Below are 16,474 nucleotides of genomic sequence, written 5' to 3' on the forward strand. Positions count from 1 at the left end.
GATTAAATTGTGGATAATCTAACCGATGCACGATGTGTAGCATGTCAATATTGACAAAATTTGAAACATTTGTATTTGTATGTGCGATCAAAAGGGTGACCCGGTGGCCTTTAAGAGGTTTTATCCACATCCAAAGAACTTCTATAAAAACCAGATCAGGTGTCTCATTGAGACCTGCACTCATTTGTCAAACGTGAAGCTACTAGGGATAAAACGTTCACCGGTTTAATGATAAACCATGGTAAAAATCGTGATGGTTTGTATTACTTTACAAATTTTAATTATCTTGATAACCGCGTTTGATTGCGCCCACTGCACGATAACAAGTAATGCAGTTTAGTAACCCAACAAACGTATCTTTTTCCCCATTTAAAATCCTCCGGCAGTCATCTAATTTGTTATAAAAGTGTTACAACAGGAGAAACACTGCAGACTCCTGTACAAGACTCCTACGTATTTAGGTCACTTGTTGGACTCATTGCAGTTACTACCACTGTCTCATTTGTATTCATGTAATTGTGCATGGGGTCAATGCGTTTACTTACATAATAATAATAATAATATTATTATTATATATCATATAATAATAATAATAATAATAATAATTATATAACATCTTTAATGTTAATGCACATTTGATATGGATATATATATTTTCATATGTTTACATAAGGTATTGGATATTATTATTTTGATGTTTATGCAAACAAAAAGTTAATTTTATTTGTGGTTTTCAATATAAAATTGAAATGGTGAAATTAGTACATTTTGATCTTTTTCAGCACATTTCAGCAATATCATGATAATTCTGATAACCGTTATAATTTTGGTCACTATAATCGTGATATGAAATGTTCATACCGTTTCATCTCTAGAAGCCACACCAGCCAAGTAAAAAGGGACAGGTGTCTAATTGGGTCTAGGCTTTCAGTGCACCACACTGAAATAGTGAGACCTGACAGAAAACAGTGGAGCAGAGCATACAAGTGAAAGTGAAGGGAAAAAAATCTCATCGTTCAAGTGGAAAAGTACACACAGTATTTCTCCAAATATTCAGACCACATACATTTCACCTCAAAAGAAGATTTTATTACCTTGAAAGTAAGACATCATCAAAAGTATTAGTCATGGGAAACGGACACAAATTTGTTGCCAAGTTAATTTACCAAGGAGCTAAATAATAATGAAAAATGCAGTTCAGAATCTGTGTAGTAATTCAGTAATTATAGGTGACTTAACGAGATGCAGGTCACCTTTTTACTCAGCTTGCAACTGAGCTTTGTGTATTAAAAGAAAATCATGCAGGTCTCAAGTGTAACACACAGAAGGATCAGGTGTTGTTGTGTGTGCTGGTGGTAAAAGAACAGATGAGTTGAAGGTAATAATAGACGGTGTTAATACAGGGTTAACATTTCTAATTCAATTGATTATTCTCCTGGCTGTATATGGGGCTGCATCAGGGTCAGGTTGCAGGTAATGTGGCTTGTGTGTGTTTGTGTGTTTGTGTGTGTGGTAGAGAGGTGGGGGTGGTGCTTGTTATTATACCCGAGCATGTGTCACTGTTTGTGATTCATGCCATGACATCATCTGCCATTACAACCAGACTGTCTGGGGAAGCATAGGCCAGAGATCAACTCTGAGACACAGGCGCACACATTATCACACACACACACAAAAGTGCATGGTGTAGACATACAACACCACACACAAAGACAAAGGGACATAAACAGAGATAATCCTTTGGACACAAACAGAAACACAGACTAAGCATATAACACAGTAAACGTCCACATGACATACTGTAAATCACACAAATATGAACACAACAAGGAAATGCACTTTCACAACCACACACACACATGCACTGCTCCCCTGACGTTTAGCTAAGCCTCCTCACATTCACATCATCAAGATAATAGCTGGTGGAGTGCCGTCAACAGCGCATGGCTTTGCCCCAGTCTGACCTGACCCAGTGACCCCTGCGTGTGTCCACCCATCCTCTGTCTGAAGCCCATCTGAGGACGAACTGATGTACACAGACTTGATTCAATAATCTGGGAAGGGTGGGGAACGTGCGTATTAATCAGCCTGATTCTCCGCCTATGTGGGCGCCGCGGGGCTGGTAAAGAGGAAGTGCAACCTGTTACCAGGAACATCCTGTCCGAAAAACACACAAAGCTCATCCCAGAGACGTGACAACGCGGTGCATGAGACCCACGAGGGTGCAGATTATGTCACTACATGTATTATTTTTATTCAGCTTTAATTACAGAGATGACAACTGCTATGGGCGAATCTCTAATGATCAGCTGCTGCTTTACTTTTTCCTCCTGTATATTTATTGTCTTTGCTTTTTTGTTAACATTATACTGTGATCATTTTCATTAGTGTTTTATTGCCCAGCCCTACAGACTACAAAACATTCTTGTTTGATTTTGCCTGGGATCTGTACCAAACAAAAATCACACTATGATAAATTTAAATTTGTTTTTCAATGAAAATGAGAATTATGATCATCCCCTCTAATATCGCAAATGATATTGCAATTGCAATCAGTCAAAATAATCGCAATTCGATATTTTTTTTAAATCGAATTGCGAAAACATGTATTCATAAAATGCCCAAATCATCTTTAAAAAAGCAGGTAGGTGGATATTCCACTATTGAATATAACTATATATTTACTTTAGGTTTGTACTTGCAAGCTATACCTTGTAACCTCCTTTATCTTACAGTGAAGATTAATGAGCATATATAGCTGCAGTGACTATACTGTTTATCTGATTGTAGCAGCGGTCCTTGAACGTGCCAAATGTAATTTCTTTTATTGTGTAACTATGCCGGGTTAGATCTCAGCTGAGTCGCTTCAGGTCACCAGGTCAGTCAACTCCTTGAAGTGAAAGTTTCTTCATCCAGCTTGACAACAGATCAAAGACAAGAAAGATATGAGGTGATAAAAATAAACTCAGACACACAAACACGGTAAGACCGGACACTGGTCTCCGGCACTTTATAAATGTCATTTTTTTGTCATGAAACACTTTGTGAACTCTAGATTTTGAAGACCTTTGGGAAAAAATCTGTTATCATATTTGATTTGGAGCTCATTCATTAGTGTCAATATATCTGATTCCGAAGTGACAACAGCACTGCCTAGCCTGGATAAAAGCCAACTCACTCAAATTAAAAAAAACATAAGATCTCAGCTGCAAGTTTTGGCTTGTTGTGGAATCACCCTGTCAGCATTTTAACTCCGATTGAGAAGATGAAAGCGGCATAACAAAAGAACAAAGCATGCTTCTAACCTAAAATCTCAGCTTTTAAATGTCGCGCTAACTCAACATGCCGATGGAATGAAACTGTACCCAGCAAAGCCCTGGCCTGCCTCTCGATGCTAGTGAAACAGCAGACCTGGGGAATGCACAGTTACAACACCAGCATGTCACAGGCTAAATGACGCACTTGCATAGCAGTGGGCACGAGCCGGGCTGTGATCAAGAATAGCCAGGACACGCAGATGCAGCTAGGAGACAAACACTGGATTCTTCCGTGGTCAAATGTCACAATGAACGTCAACGACACAGACAGAGACACAAACGGCTGCACATGTGTGAACTAGATGTGACTGGAAAGTTGAGCTTCATGTAGAGCTGGGCAATAAAACAATAATTATAATTATCGCAATATAATTTTTCTCAATAAAAACATAACAAATGTTCAAAATATCATCAATAAATGTTTGATTGAATTAATTACAATCACGAACGAATTAGCACTTACTTTTTGTATTTTTCTAAGATATTTATTTTGTTGAAAAACCAACATAATATTTTTGAATGTTCTACCTCAGATTTGTGTGAAGTGATCCACTGTTTGGCAACAAGTGTTTGTCACGTAGACAGGCTTATTCTATTTCACATGGACACTATAAACGTTTTTTAAATTATTCTTTTTTGTGTATTTTGTGCACCTTTATGATACTGGAGATATGAAAGGACTGTGGGTGGACAAATGTTCACGGCAGGATTCAAACTGTTCATGGTCACTGTCTTAACCCCAGAACAGTAAGCGCCAACTTCATGTCTCAGGTGCTTCACACTTTTACCTGGCACCTCATCATTCCAGATGTGCAGTTAAACTCGCATTTCTTACATGTAAAGAGATCACAGTACTTTAGTACCATCATACAGGCCTTCAACTAATCATTATTAGTTAATCATCATTAATTAATCTGTTGATTTTTTTCCCCCCCCAATCGCTTAGGCAATAAATTCCAAGAGCCCAAGATGAAATTGTGTTTTCTGTCTGAGTAACAATCCAAAATTAAAAACCAAAACAATTTGTGTCACAGATTTGAGAAGCTGCCGCTTACAAATACTTAAATGACTTATCGATTATTGCCTATACATTTTCTGTCAATCAACTAATTGTTTCAGCTCACAAAGTTTCTTCCCTGCTCCAGCTCTTAGAAGAGCCTATCAACAGGTTGTCTTTAATCGTGCCTCTAGACATCAATCAGAATCAATCTCAGGGATAGAGTCGCCCACCACGGCTCCTTCTGACAAGGAAACCCCCCCGGTGGACAGCTGTGAAAAAGGAGCGAGTCACAGTCTGTCAAAACCATAACAAACCTCTCTTGCGTCAATCTCTGACAGGCTGTCCCTCCGGGCAGTTGTGTAACAAGTTGAGACAGCGAAACTGCGGCACCACGGCCCACCACCTGCTCTCTCAGTTTCACCTGATTCATCACACCATCTTTACTGTGCTACAGCAAAAGTGTTGTGTTATTTATAAACATGATGTTGCTAGATGGCTAATTTTATGCCATGTCTTGCGACATATGATGGCAATAATATTTCAAACATTCCCCGCCTTACCACGTTTAGGGCTTCGATGTCTAAATGAACAAAGCGATGTTTTCAAACAAAGATTTGAATAATGAATAGTGACATAAATAGTTTAAAGCGTTTTTGGACTGATTTCGATTGGGATAATTAAAAATCCAAAACCACTACAAAAGGGAAGGAAGAGACATCGTGGGTGTCAATAACTGATCTGACAGCAACACTTGATGATTAGGTGGCCTTTAAACAAAGAGGTTAGTTAACCAACTTCATCAAAGCGCAGTGCAAAATGTTAGTAACACTGAGAAATGTATTTTGGAATACAGACACGCATCTTTCATGCTTTGAAAATAAATTCAGCCTGCGGTACTTTCATCTATTTCTACTGTAGCGACTTTGTGTATTATAAAAAATATACAACACATAGTCTTAGCTCAAATCTAGTTTGAGTCTTGAGTTAAACAACTGACAGATAAATCCTTGTTAAATAAATATTGGTCAACTGTGGGACATGGGGCATTTTCCAGTGTTTCTTTTTTGTCAGGAAATGACTTAAGTTGGAAGTATTTCTTCATACATGGAGCGACACCAACCGTGAGCTGGTTGGATTACGAGGTGCAGGTCATATGTGCTTGCTGCTGTTCATGGTGAACTTAAACTTCCTACAGGTCACCAGGGTGAGGGACGCTTTTTACTTTCCCATCCTAATGTACCATTGGATCATGAGCTTGTTGCTCAAAGCTCAGCACAGGTATCACAACAGTAAGGAAACTTGGCAAAAGATGAACCGTCTCTACTTTGCACAACAACACAGCTTTTCCACAACAGTCTGTGTCATAAACTAGGTCCCCCTACCCATTAGTGAATATTTTGAGCTCCTACAACATCTGGACAAGTAAATGTATGAAAAGGATCTGGAAAGGACCTTGTAGGTTTACACACAGATCCATTTCGAGCGATGCAGAGCTTTGTGCATCTTCCAGAATCTAAACGATGTGGCATTGCATGTATCTTAATGGAAGAGCAAGTTGACAGTAAAACCTAAAGAGCAGCAATAACTTGGTGGTTTACAGTTGGCGCTCAGCAACAGACTGTCAGTACAAAGACTGAAGGAAAACAGAAAATAAACCTGGTGATGACGGGGAGATGCCAAGATGATGCAAGAAAAGGCAAGGATAGGGACAGTCAAAAAGGAACTGATACGGTTTAGTCCTGCTGACCAAGGACATTAAAATGAAAATGTTTCCTGCTTTGAAAGTTTCAATTAGTGTTTATGAGAAGGAAGTTGCATTTCTTTAGAAAAAGGGAGGGACATTTGACATGTAAGCATTCAAAAACGGTTGCAAAAAGGTCTCTGCTCATCAAGGATGAGACATATTTACTGTTAGACCAAATGAGGAACAAATAAAAGGAGGTTGGCAGTAACACAGATAAGTCAAATGTTGTTTGACAGTGCCTTCCAGCTACAAGGCAGCAGTCCCAGGACTGCTTCACTGGTATTTAACTTAACATCAGCACTCTGGAAGTTATTAGCACAGCATGTTTACCCTCAAAACTATGACACACATTACTGACAGATTAAGACACTGTACAAACTGGTCAAAACTGAACAACTTCTTCAAAAACATTCTGAAGAAAAGTCTTTATAGGGAACTTGGGTGAGAAACTTATTGACTAAACACACTGTAGACACGTCAACAGCCACAGAAGATGAGACAGCAGTTTCAACATTGACAAATGTCTGCTGTAATGATAAGAGATCAACAAAACATTTAATACTTTCCACTAATTCGACTTAACAGGGACACTTGTATCAGTGTTGCTCATAATAATAATAATAATAATAATAATAATATTGCGTGGGTTTTGGCTGTTGATGAAACTTAAGTTGGCAACTAGTGATAAAAGTTTGTTGGTTAGGAGTACATGCAGATGAAACCAGTGCCTCCATATCCCGCACCAATGAATCACCCGTATTGGGAATACGTGTTTTGAAAGGCAGTTTAGTGACAGTAGGGACATTTATGAGTATTAGTTGGTGTTGTAATCGCAGTGTTACCTTTCGTAAAGCTTGCACGAAGAGGCCTCTCCATTTGTGACTGTTCTCGTCACTTGAAAAGTCGTATATCTGCTGGGGCTGCATTGCTGTAGCGGCTCCTGGCGTTGCCGTGATCCGGGCTGAACTGTCAGCATCGGCCCCGGATAGATAGTCCTTGTGGGTGGGTCAGTCCAGGACAGGCACGGTGGAAAAAGTCCAAATGTCTCGCTTGCAAATACGAAGAGTATCACCAAACCACACTGCAAATGCGGGGTCGAGTCGGGTTAAACAGCGAAATATTAGCTACAAAATAATATAAGCACATGTAGCTGTAAAGTTAAGTCGTTAGCGTGGTGGCTAGTTAGGCTAGCCTGCTGCTGCCGTAAACACGGGACAGCGGCTAACTAAAAAGCTAATGGCTAATAACAATGTTGCTAAGTGTTATACTTGCTACTTGGAGTTTGCTAAAAAGCGTATAACAGGCACATTAAGTTCAATATTAAGTCACGACATGGGAGTACAGCTTGTTGCCAGCTAACTACAGCTACAAGTTATGTTTGGTTATTTGCTGCCTGAACACCTGTAACGTTAGCAGGCTAGCGTTAGCCGACTAGCTAACCAGTGCTACAGGCTGCTGCTGGCCTTGGTGCGCTCCGAGTTTTATGTTGTGGCACACGACCCGTTCAGCTCCAAACAAGGCACACTTTCTCCTGCGCTGTTTACGTCGCATTCAGGCATCTTCTCCGGTGCGATCGTGGACGCTAAAAATCCAACGTTAATCCCCAAAACAGCGATCGGTCCGAGGCATATCTGTGAGCAGGACAGCTGAAGAGCAGTCGAGGTGTTTTTTGGTTTGAGAAGTCGAAGATGTTCGTACCAACTCCGCTGCCTGCCTGCCTGCCTGCCTGCCTGCCTGCCTGTGGCTGCTGCTGTTGCTGCTGCTGCTCTCTGCGACGCGCGTCCGCTGTCAGGCACGCACGCTGCGTAATTTCACATTTTATTGGACAGACGAAAAAACAAGGCTGGACTTCTGTCGCATTTCATATCGGTGACCCTTATTGTAGACAGAAGATTAATAGTTTCAGAATATAGGATCGGTGATATAAACCCAGCCTTTAGTTATTTATTAATTTTCTGTTGTTTCTGTTTACAAAAAAAATCCCCGTGGAAGCTACTACTAAATTTTATTAGACAACAAGATGCAAAAAAAAGACAGAAAAAACACTTTATTTCCATGTCATTATACAAGCATTCCCAGTAAACATAAAGAACAACTGGTTTTAGCAATAGCATCAAATGTAGACATATTTTGTGCTTACACTGGGGCTCATACAGCATGTTTGTTGCTATGATTCTGCCTCCTTATGGACAAACTGAATCAGTGCTCGACTTAGGAATTGATGGAGCTGCTGCAAACTGCTAAAATCCAAGAAAGTACAACTTTAAACTCAATGAAGTATTTTTTTTCCCTAGCAGAATTATATGACCCCCCCCACACACACACTAACAACTTATAAAAGATCCAGTGTTCTCAGTTTATACCAATGTAAATGATACCAGACTAGAATATTAAAATTTTGGCCATGCAGGCAAAACTGACAAATGCCCCAAACCGTCAAATAATAATAATAATAATAATAATAATAATAATGTTTTCGTAATCTGTGCGCTCTGTAGCTATAACTGTGCGTTACATTTCCTTCCAAAATGAAATAAAACATTGTTTTTTTTTCGTAGACCTCATGGTGGGGCTATTACAATCAACTTTCTTGTTAGGTGCGTTCGATATGACGGCAACTGACTTTCGTCGACTTGATAGTCTAACGTGAGCTGCAGGTGACTTCAGGGACGGGGAATAAAAACGGCGCCGTCAAGTCAGACACATTCTACCTGCGTCAGTTTATGAGCTGAGATTGCCGGACTCGGCGGCTGCAGCTAATGGTTTTAATGTCATGTGACATGGTGACGTTTTGCAGCGCAGGCGAAAGTCGGACACAATTTCTAACCAGCATGCCTTATTTTATGTCCAGCATGCATCACGTTAAGTCAACGCTGCGCAGCGCCGCATGAAGTCAAACGCACCTATTATCTCGAAAACGGCTTTGTTTTGAGTCAAACTTCTTTTTATCATTTTAATCTCTGGATTTATCTTTGCTGCAATGGTCAATTGCTCTAAAAATGTCAAATTATGTGACTTTTTTTCACTTTTGTCAAAAACCTATTTTTGGGAACCTGTCCCAGACTGTTTCGCCAATCAACCTGAAACTTTGGCAGGATCATCTATGGACGTCGCTGATCAAAAGTTATCAAAACAATTTTGATACATCAATCCGTTTTTTCCCCATACATTTTTACTTTTGTGTCTTTATGTACAATTTTACATAAATGCCCGTAAATCAAAATTGGCTTAAGTTATTGTAACCAAACGTGACGCCTCTGTTCAGATGCTTGTTCTGAACTCTCATTCCAAACTTCAAAAAATCTAAGAAAATCACCCGTACGTCCTAGAGAGCTGAAATTTTTTCAGCACATCCACTGATATGTGACAAACATTTTTCTAGCTGCAACCTATGGTCAACTCATAAGTCAGTCACTCTATGTTTTTCAGAATATGCTAAATCAATTGACATCTATATCTCCACAACTCTTTCATTAAACGCTACCAAAATCAACACAGACATTCTCTAGATGGCCGATATCAAGTGCTTCACAGGGTTTTTAGATAGGTCAAACGGTGAGTCTGCAGTGATATTCAGTATCTTGCCACAGTATGTACGACATTTTCTTTTTTGCTCAGTTTTGGATCAAATACCATCAAAATTATTGACAACATACCCAAACCCTGCCGAATGATGTGTGATTTGTTTCAGAATTTTCTCACCTTGACTGTTGTAGGCGTTTTAAGTTTAAACTGACAAAACTGTCCAGTTCTGGCACAGGACATCACTCCCTCAATTTGTGAGAAGGTGCGAGGAAACAGCCTCTCACAAGTAGCTCAGTCAGTAAGTCACCTACTCTGGTGATCAGTAACTCCAGGGTTCAAATCCTATGGTAACAGAGTGAGATTTGCTGACAATAGAGGTTGTTCAGATCATAGTGAGTCTAATTTATTGGGATTGAGTGACACATTCTTCTTAATTTTCTCTGCCTGAAAGTGTTTGTGCAGCTTAAACTTTAAAACTCTGAAACACAAAGGTTGGTTGAACATTTCACCCAGTAGTCAGGTACATATAATGACACTCTCTGATCTCAAGGTGTTGCTGCAAAAATCAAGTTTGCAATTCCCCAATTATCTCAAAATATCCAAATTCTTTCATCACTTTAATCTCTCAAGTCGTCTGCATCTGTTCTTCTCCTCTGAAAATGTCAAATGTTGCATTTTTCGCGAGTTGCTTGGATTCCGATCATTGCCGCTTGCGGCTATATTTATTTATGAAATATTTTATGTTTGCACTTTTTTCATACAGAAATGTAGTTCAGAAAATGTATTTTTCACTAGAAATGTGGTGCAGTAAACATATTCCACAACCTGAAAAAGCACCACTTTAGTAAAAACGTTTTAAAAATGTCATTAAGTCAAAGATATGTCACTTTCCACCTAAATTAAGGCATGACCTGTGATAAAGTGTCTCCATTATGATAGTGATGCTGAGGTAGTGACAGCTTGATACACATTGTAGTTTCTACAAGCTGGATTATAGTTTCTTCTAAAATGGATTATATTGGTTGTCTCTTCTGCGATCACCATATTTCTCTACAGCTTGAAGCGACTCTCCACCTCGTCTGCTATCATTTCAGCAATGGCGAGGGAGGAGGTGGCCGCCGGCGAGGGAGCATTACGCACATGGAGCACCCTACTGCCCACGTCCCCGAGCCCGCCGTCAAACACAAAGTCGTCCACGAGGTTTCCGTCTCGGTCGAGAGCCTGAGCACGAACTCCTGCAGGACCCCTGGAAAATGAAACAACCAGGGTTACAGAAAACATATAATTTATCCTCTTACTTGAACCTTCCATAGACTCATTTTAGTTTAAGCGCTCCGAGTAACAAACATCTGATACATATACTGTAGTGCGCATGCATCTTTAGGTCTTGAATGATTTCTCTACCTGAGCACGTCACTCAGCGAGAGTTCAGGGATGTACTTCTGCAGGATTTTAACCTGTGCACCAATAAAAACCCCTCTATACATTTCTCCAATCCCGTATGTTACGTTCCTCATTATCAGCTTCTGAAGGCCTCTGCAGAACAAAAAGACAAAGATTAGAATTACACTGTAATTTGATTATTTTAGAATCTGTGTGTGAATTTAAGTGCAATTTACTGAGAAGTTACTGCAGTGTTGCTATTGAAACAAATTCTTCGAGTTCTTTATTAATAAACATAATACAAAAGAACTTAATACAGGTTCACTACACCAAGAAGAAAATTAAAAAACAGATTACATTTCCTGTTGTACCTGAATGAGATTGCATCTGCAAAGTCTCTGGCGTTGAAGTCATACACTTTGTAACCCTCCCTTTTGAAGGCGAGGACTGCGTTGGGGCCGAGCCAAACACTTCCATCCATCCGTGGGGTGAAGTGAACGCCAAGGAAGGGGAAACGAGGGTCAGGGACCTATATATATATATATTTGTTTATAGTAAGAAAAATAAATAAAAAATGAAGTATGTATGCATTATTTAAATCCACCAAATAACAGTATCAGGAGACCCACTGATTTGTAGAACAAAGAAGGTAAATACGCATTTGCAGTTTCAAGCTTTTGTGATAGGAAAACAATTTATAAATACTACAGCTGGTTGCTTAGTTTCTTCACTTAGGCTGTCTGTTAAAATTAACATTGATACATGTCAACACTCACTTCGGTTCTTAGCTACCTATACCTCCTTCTGATGATGATGATTTTAAAGTAAAACCAAAAGTTTGAAACTGGAAATATATCGTAGTATTTCTTTGGAGTAACTCTACTTCTTACAAGAAAAGCATAAATAAATAATAAATCCCAATAAGTGACATTCTCTCTGCTAAAGCCTGCTGCAGGGTCACAGGTTTGGATTTCTTCATTTAGCAAGATTTCTACTGGTGATCTTCAGCAAAAATCCCCAAGTAGGGCTGAAAGTATTGTTGATGCAACACATTTTTCCCAAATTATTTTCAGCTATCGGGGATCTGCTAGTAAATCAACTAATTGATTCAATAAAAAAAAAACTACTAGCCATTTCTTTCTGTCACTTGTGGCCACCAAAGTTTGAAGTTACAGAGCACAGATTTAAGAGACTAGAAATAATATACAACACTAGTATGAGAAGCATCTGCAGATCAAATTATTTGTATGGATTACACAATTGAAAGAATCGGGACATATGGACATACGGTTCTTCAGCATACTTACAGGGTAGATATTTCCCTTCACCAGATAGTGTTTCTCTGGTTTCAAGACCAAATAATCTCCTCTGAAGGGGACGATCCGTGGCTCCTGACTGCATCCAGATATTTGTGATAGGCGGTCTGAGTACAGGCCCCCACAGGTCAAAACATAACGACACCGCACCTCGTTACCCTGTCAAAACAATACAATGCAAACAATGGAAACAATAGAACACAATCTAAACATTGTGAGGCTTTTACTTGCGTGTCTTACCTTTTTGTCTCTGACCGCGATTGGATATTTCATTCCTGCAAAAAAAATAAATACATAAGAGAGATACATACTGAGGTAGACTTCAAAAAACTCTACAGCTCTTGTTTAAAAATGACTGTGTTGACATATCGATGTACAGAACCTGTTTCTTACCTTCAGTGCTTCCAGCTGGGCTCTCCTTGACTATAGAAATGTCATTGACCTCAGATCCAGTTACCACTGTGCCGCCTGCCTCCTCAAAGTCTTTGCCGTACCTGAGAGCCACCATCCTCCAGTCCACAATGCCGGTGTAGGGCGAATCCAAGGCCATTATACCCTGCAAGCACGACACACTATACTATAGGCCTTCACTGTCATCTTTTCTTCTGGATGAATAGCAGCGGCGTCTCTGAGACTCTTACCCTGCAGTATGGCTCTCGCTCTCGGATTCCCTTGGCGTCGACAATACTGAGGTCACGCACATTGTTCTTCATGCCGCGTTCGTATAGAGCTTTCAGTCTGGGTATCTCCTCCTGCTCCACCGCCACGATGAGCTGCCAACGCAGATATTCACCAATCAATACCCAGATAGACACAATACAATGATCCATATGGCAGCTCCTTACAGCACTCAAAACAACAGTGCCCTTTATTTGCTGTCAGAGCTTTTTTCCCCACAATGTCTGTACTGCAGGTTTATTGTAATGTAATGTAATGTTCTTATGTGGACAAAATACTATAGCAGACCTTTCCACATTTTTTGTAAGGGAGTCCTTTCTTCTCGCAGTACTCATAGGCTAAAGTGGCTCCTCGCACACACAGACGGGCCTTCAGCGACCCCGGCGTGTAGTAGATCCCGCTGTGAATGACTCCACTGTTGTGGCCACTCTGGTGTGAAGCTGGTGAGCAAGAAAGTGACAGACAAATTGAAGAACAAGATCAGGAAGAAGAAAGACAGGAAAGAATGCTTTATTAAGATTGCTAGAGTTAACAGAAATATATATATACTATTCCACTATATATATATAATTAATTTATAATAATCAATTTATTCAAGAATAGGGCTGCAACTAATGATTATTTTCATTGTAGATAAATCTGTCGATTATTTTCACAATAATTGCTTAGTCTATAAGATGCAAATTATAAATTTCCCAGAGCTCAAAGTGACATCTTAAAATTTCTTCTTTTGTCCAACCAACTGTTCAAAACACAAAGACTCTTCATTTAAAAGACATAAAAGACCAAGAAAAGCATCAACTCCTTACATTTAGGAAGCTGAAACCAGCAAATGCCTGACATTTTGTTGAAAAATGACTGAAATGATTAATCAAATTTCACAATAGTTGGCAATTAATTTTCATTCAATTGACTGATCAACTAATCATTGCACCTCTAGTGCAAAATCATGAGTAACCTGATATCTATCACTTATGTTTAGATAGCAGAGATTTTATCTGCAGTCAAACTTTACTACAGCTACTGTATGCACATGACATAATATTATCTTTGTTTAGTCAATTATCTTTATATAAACAAACACCAAACAACACATGGTTTGACACTTTGGGAAATACACTTTCGACAAATTCTTCCCAAGAGGTAGGTGAGACGAAACCACTCTCATGTCTGTGCGCAAAATCTGAAGCTATAGCCAGCTGCTACTTAGCTTAGTGTAGCATAAATACTTCAAATGGGGAAACAGCTAGTCAAACTTTGTCCGATGGTAACAAACTTTTGTTCAATCACTGAAGCTCACTTTTTAACATCTTGTTTGTTTAGTCTGTACAAAACCAACATGTAAAGATAACTGTTGTGGTTTTATGGGGGGTTAGTGAAGTCCCAAAATGTCGCACTATTCTTCTAAGGCCAAAAATGTAACATAAATCCCTAAAAGCTATTAATGAAAATGTTAAAATTTTAAGGGTTATTATTTTGAAGGCCACTAACCAAAGTGGCATACAGGCCCAAATTAGATTGGCAGAGCATGTAAGTTGACTTAAATATTTTGTTTTCTTTTTAAGACACTTTTGTTTTCTTTCAGTAACAAGGTTACATAGCGGACTTTAAGGCTGTTTGCAGAAGTTCACTGGGTGAACAGTGTAGGACTCTACCCGGTTTTTAATACTGCAGCAGAATGGCAGCTGTTAACCCAATACCCGCAAATTAAAGCTAAAACTTGGCACTTCACCCTCATAGTCATTGTTCAGTTCCAGATCCAATGTCCTGGTATACAGTGCCAACACAACAAAAATGGCTGCATTTAATCACTGTGACAAGCAAGCATTCAGCTCTTTAGAACATGTTGTTGTCTTCCTTCACCACAACAACAGCTTTCAAAACTCAACGCACCGAGCTCTTTTTCTTTCTCCAGCAGGATGAAGCTGAGCGACGGGTGTCGTAGAATGAGCTCTCTGACTGTGGCAAGGCCCACGATACCACCTCCGACCACGGCCACGTCATATGTGCTGAAATACAGACAACAAGGTATAAAAGACAGTTCAAATTTAAGATAGTTACAGATAACCCACCAGCTTTACAAGCGGCAAAAGGTAGAAAGCAGGGCAGACTATCTACGTCAGTGGTTCAATGTCCAATAGTACATGATTGTATGGAGCAGCCAATAGACCTCTGAAACAGGGATCAGTAGGGAAACCCATGACACAAGTGTTGTAGTACACAGGCTATTTGTATCTACAAAGAGAACAGCCAGCTGTGTCACAAGGCTACACCAAGTTAATACATTTTTAAATCAAATCAACACAGACTAGTGGATGGGCTCAAAGTGTAAGCAGCAGTTCCAGGATCTCCATAACTTTCACATAAAGAAGCATAAGCAAGGAGCTGGAAAAACACAATGTTAAAGCTTGGAGAACTTTTTTAATCCCCTGCCCTCATGAAAGAAAGAACAGACAACATATCAAAAATTAGAACCAGGTAATGTTTTGTTTCTCAATAAGAGCAGGAAACAATAAATCCGATTGAAGATAAAGGTGGTTAGGAGCATCACAGCTTTCCTATCTGGGTGGATCATCATTTAGGAACAACTAAACAAGAATGTGCTAAAAGTGCAGGTGTCCAGGGGGAGATGTGGCTTCAAGGGTTTTTCATCAAGCAGAACAGGATTTCCTGAGCTTGTAAAAACGTGTAAGGTTGTTAAACCTGAAGAACATTTAATCTACTATGTGATGAAATTGGATTCTGATATCTTGTTGGTCTCATTTAACAAAGTGGAGAAGTTTGTTATGAATCAACAGCTTTACAGTTACAACATCTGGCTGCCTGTAGAGTCCGTAGGTCATGCTGCAGGAATGCCTTTCTAAAGGAACAGTCCCACAAAGCTGCTGGACGCTGACAAAGACAACGTTTGTCCTACTACAGGTAAAAGTCAGACTATATGTGCTGCGATAAATAAAAGTTTAATGGGCATGCAAATGTGGACGGAGCAGGCATGATTAGGGAGACAAAATGCAGAGACACAAATGTTTTGTGTACATAAACAATGTCGTTGGGTGTGTAGATCAGGTTTTGCAATCTGCCTCTCGGTGCATGAATAATGTCCATGGTAACGACTGGGATCAATTAGATATTCAAGCAGGTACCGGCGTTGTCTGTCTGCCACTTTTCTAAAGTGATCCAGAGAGACAAATTAATTTAACTCCTCACATGTAACTGAACTAGACTACAGCACCCCTTTGTCAACAGCAGCCTGCTTTTGTTTGCTGTAATGTCATTCTCACCTGTGCAGCTGCCTGGTCGTTAACGTTATATCCTTCAGCAGTTTGGGCTGCGTTGATAAAACAGCCTTAAAAGTCGCACCGCTCAGTGTCCGGATCATTGTCAAAACGTTTAACAGCACCTCACAGTTTATTCTTCATTGTTCAGCTGATCTGTTTCGTGTTCCCTCCTCCTGTTACAGCGACTCTACACTCTTAATATTATTATACACCCATCCGGAAAAACCAGAGAC

At 39.6% G+C, this 16,474-nt stretch overlaps 2 protein-coding genes across 2 annotated transcripts in view; both read right to left on the reverse strand.

Annotated features, from left to right (window-relative positions):
• The window catches only part of sos2 (son of sevenless homolog 2 (Drosophila)), a 44,039-nt gene extending 36,237 nt beyond the window's left edge, over positions 1-7,802 (reverse strand). The window contains exon 1 of the mRNA XM_046062268.1: positions 6,904-7,802. Coding sequence (XP_045918224.1) covers positions 6,904-6,987 — 84 coding nt within the window. The 5' untranslated portion in view covers positions 6,988-7,802. The remainder of the gene's footprint in view (positions 1-6,903) is intronic.
• A 2,473-nt stretch (positions 7,803-10,275) lies between these two features.
• l2hgdh (L-2-hydroxyglutarate dehydrogenase) lies at positions 10,276-16,470 on the reverse strand. Its single transcript, XM_046062328.1, has 10 exons — positions 16,245-16,470; positions 14,857-14,972; positions 13,252-13,403; positions 12,927-13,058; positions 12,679-12,841; positions 12,526-12,560; positions 12,277-12,444; positions 11,341-11,498; positions 10,991-11,122; positions 10,276-10,832 (listed from the first exon to the last, which is right to left on the reverse strand). The coding sequence occupies exons 1-10, from the start codon at positions 16,340-16,342 to the stop codon at positions 10,637-10,639; spliced, it is 1,350 nt and encodes a 449-aa protein (XP_045918284.1). The 5' UTR covers positions 16,343-16,470; the 3' UTR covers positions 10,276-10,636.
• Between the last annotated feature and the right edge of the window lie 4 nt (positions 16,471-16,474).

The sequence above is a fragment of the Micropterus dolomieu genome, linkage group LG11, assembly GCF_021292245.1.
Source record: "Micropterus dolomieu isolate WLL.071019.BEF.003 ecotype Adirondacks linkage group LG11, ASM2129224v1, whole genome shotgun sequence".
NCBI lineage: Eukaryota > Metazoa > Chordata > Actinopteri > Centrarchiformes > Centrarchidae > Micropterus > Micropterus dolomieu.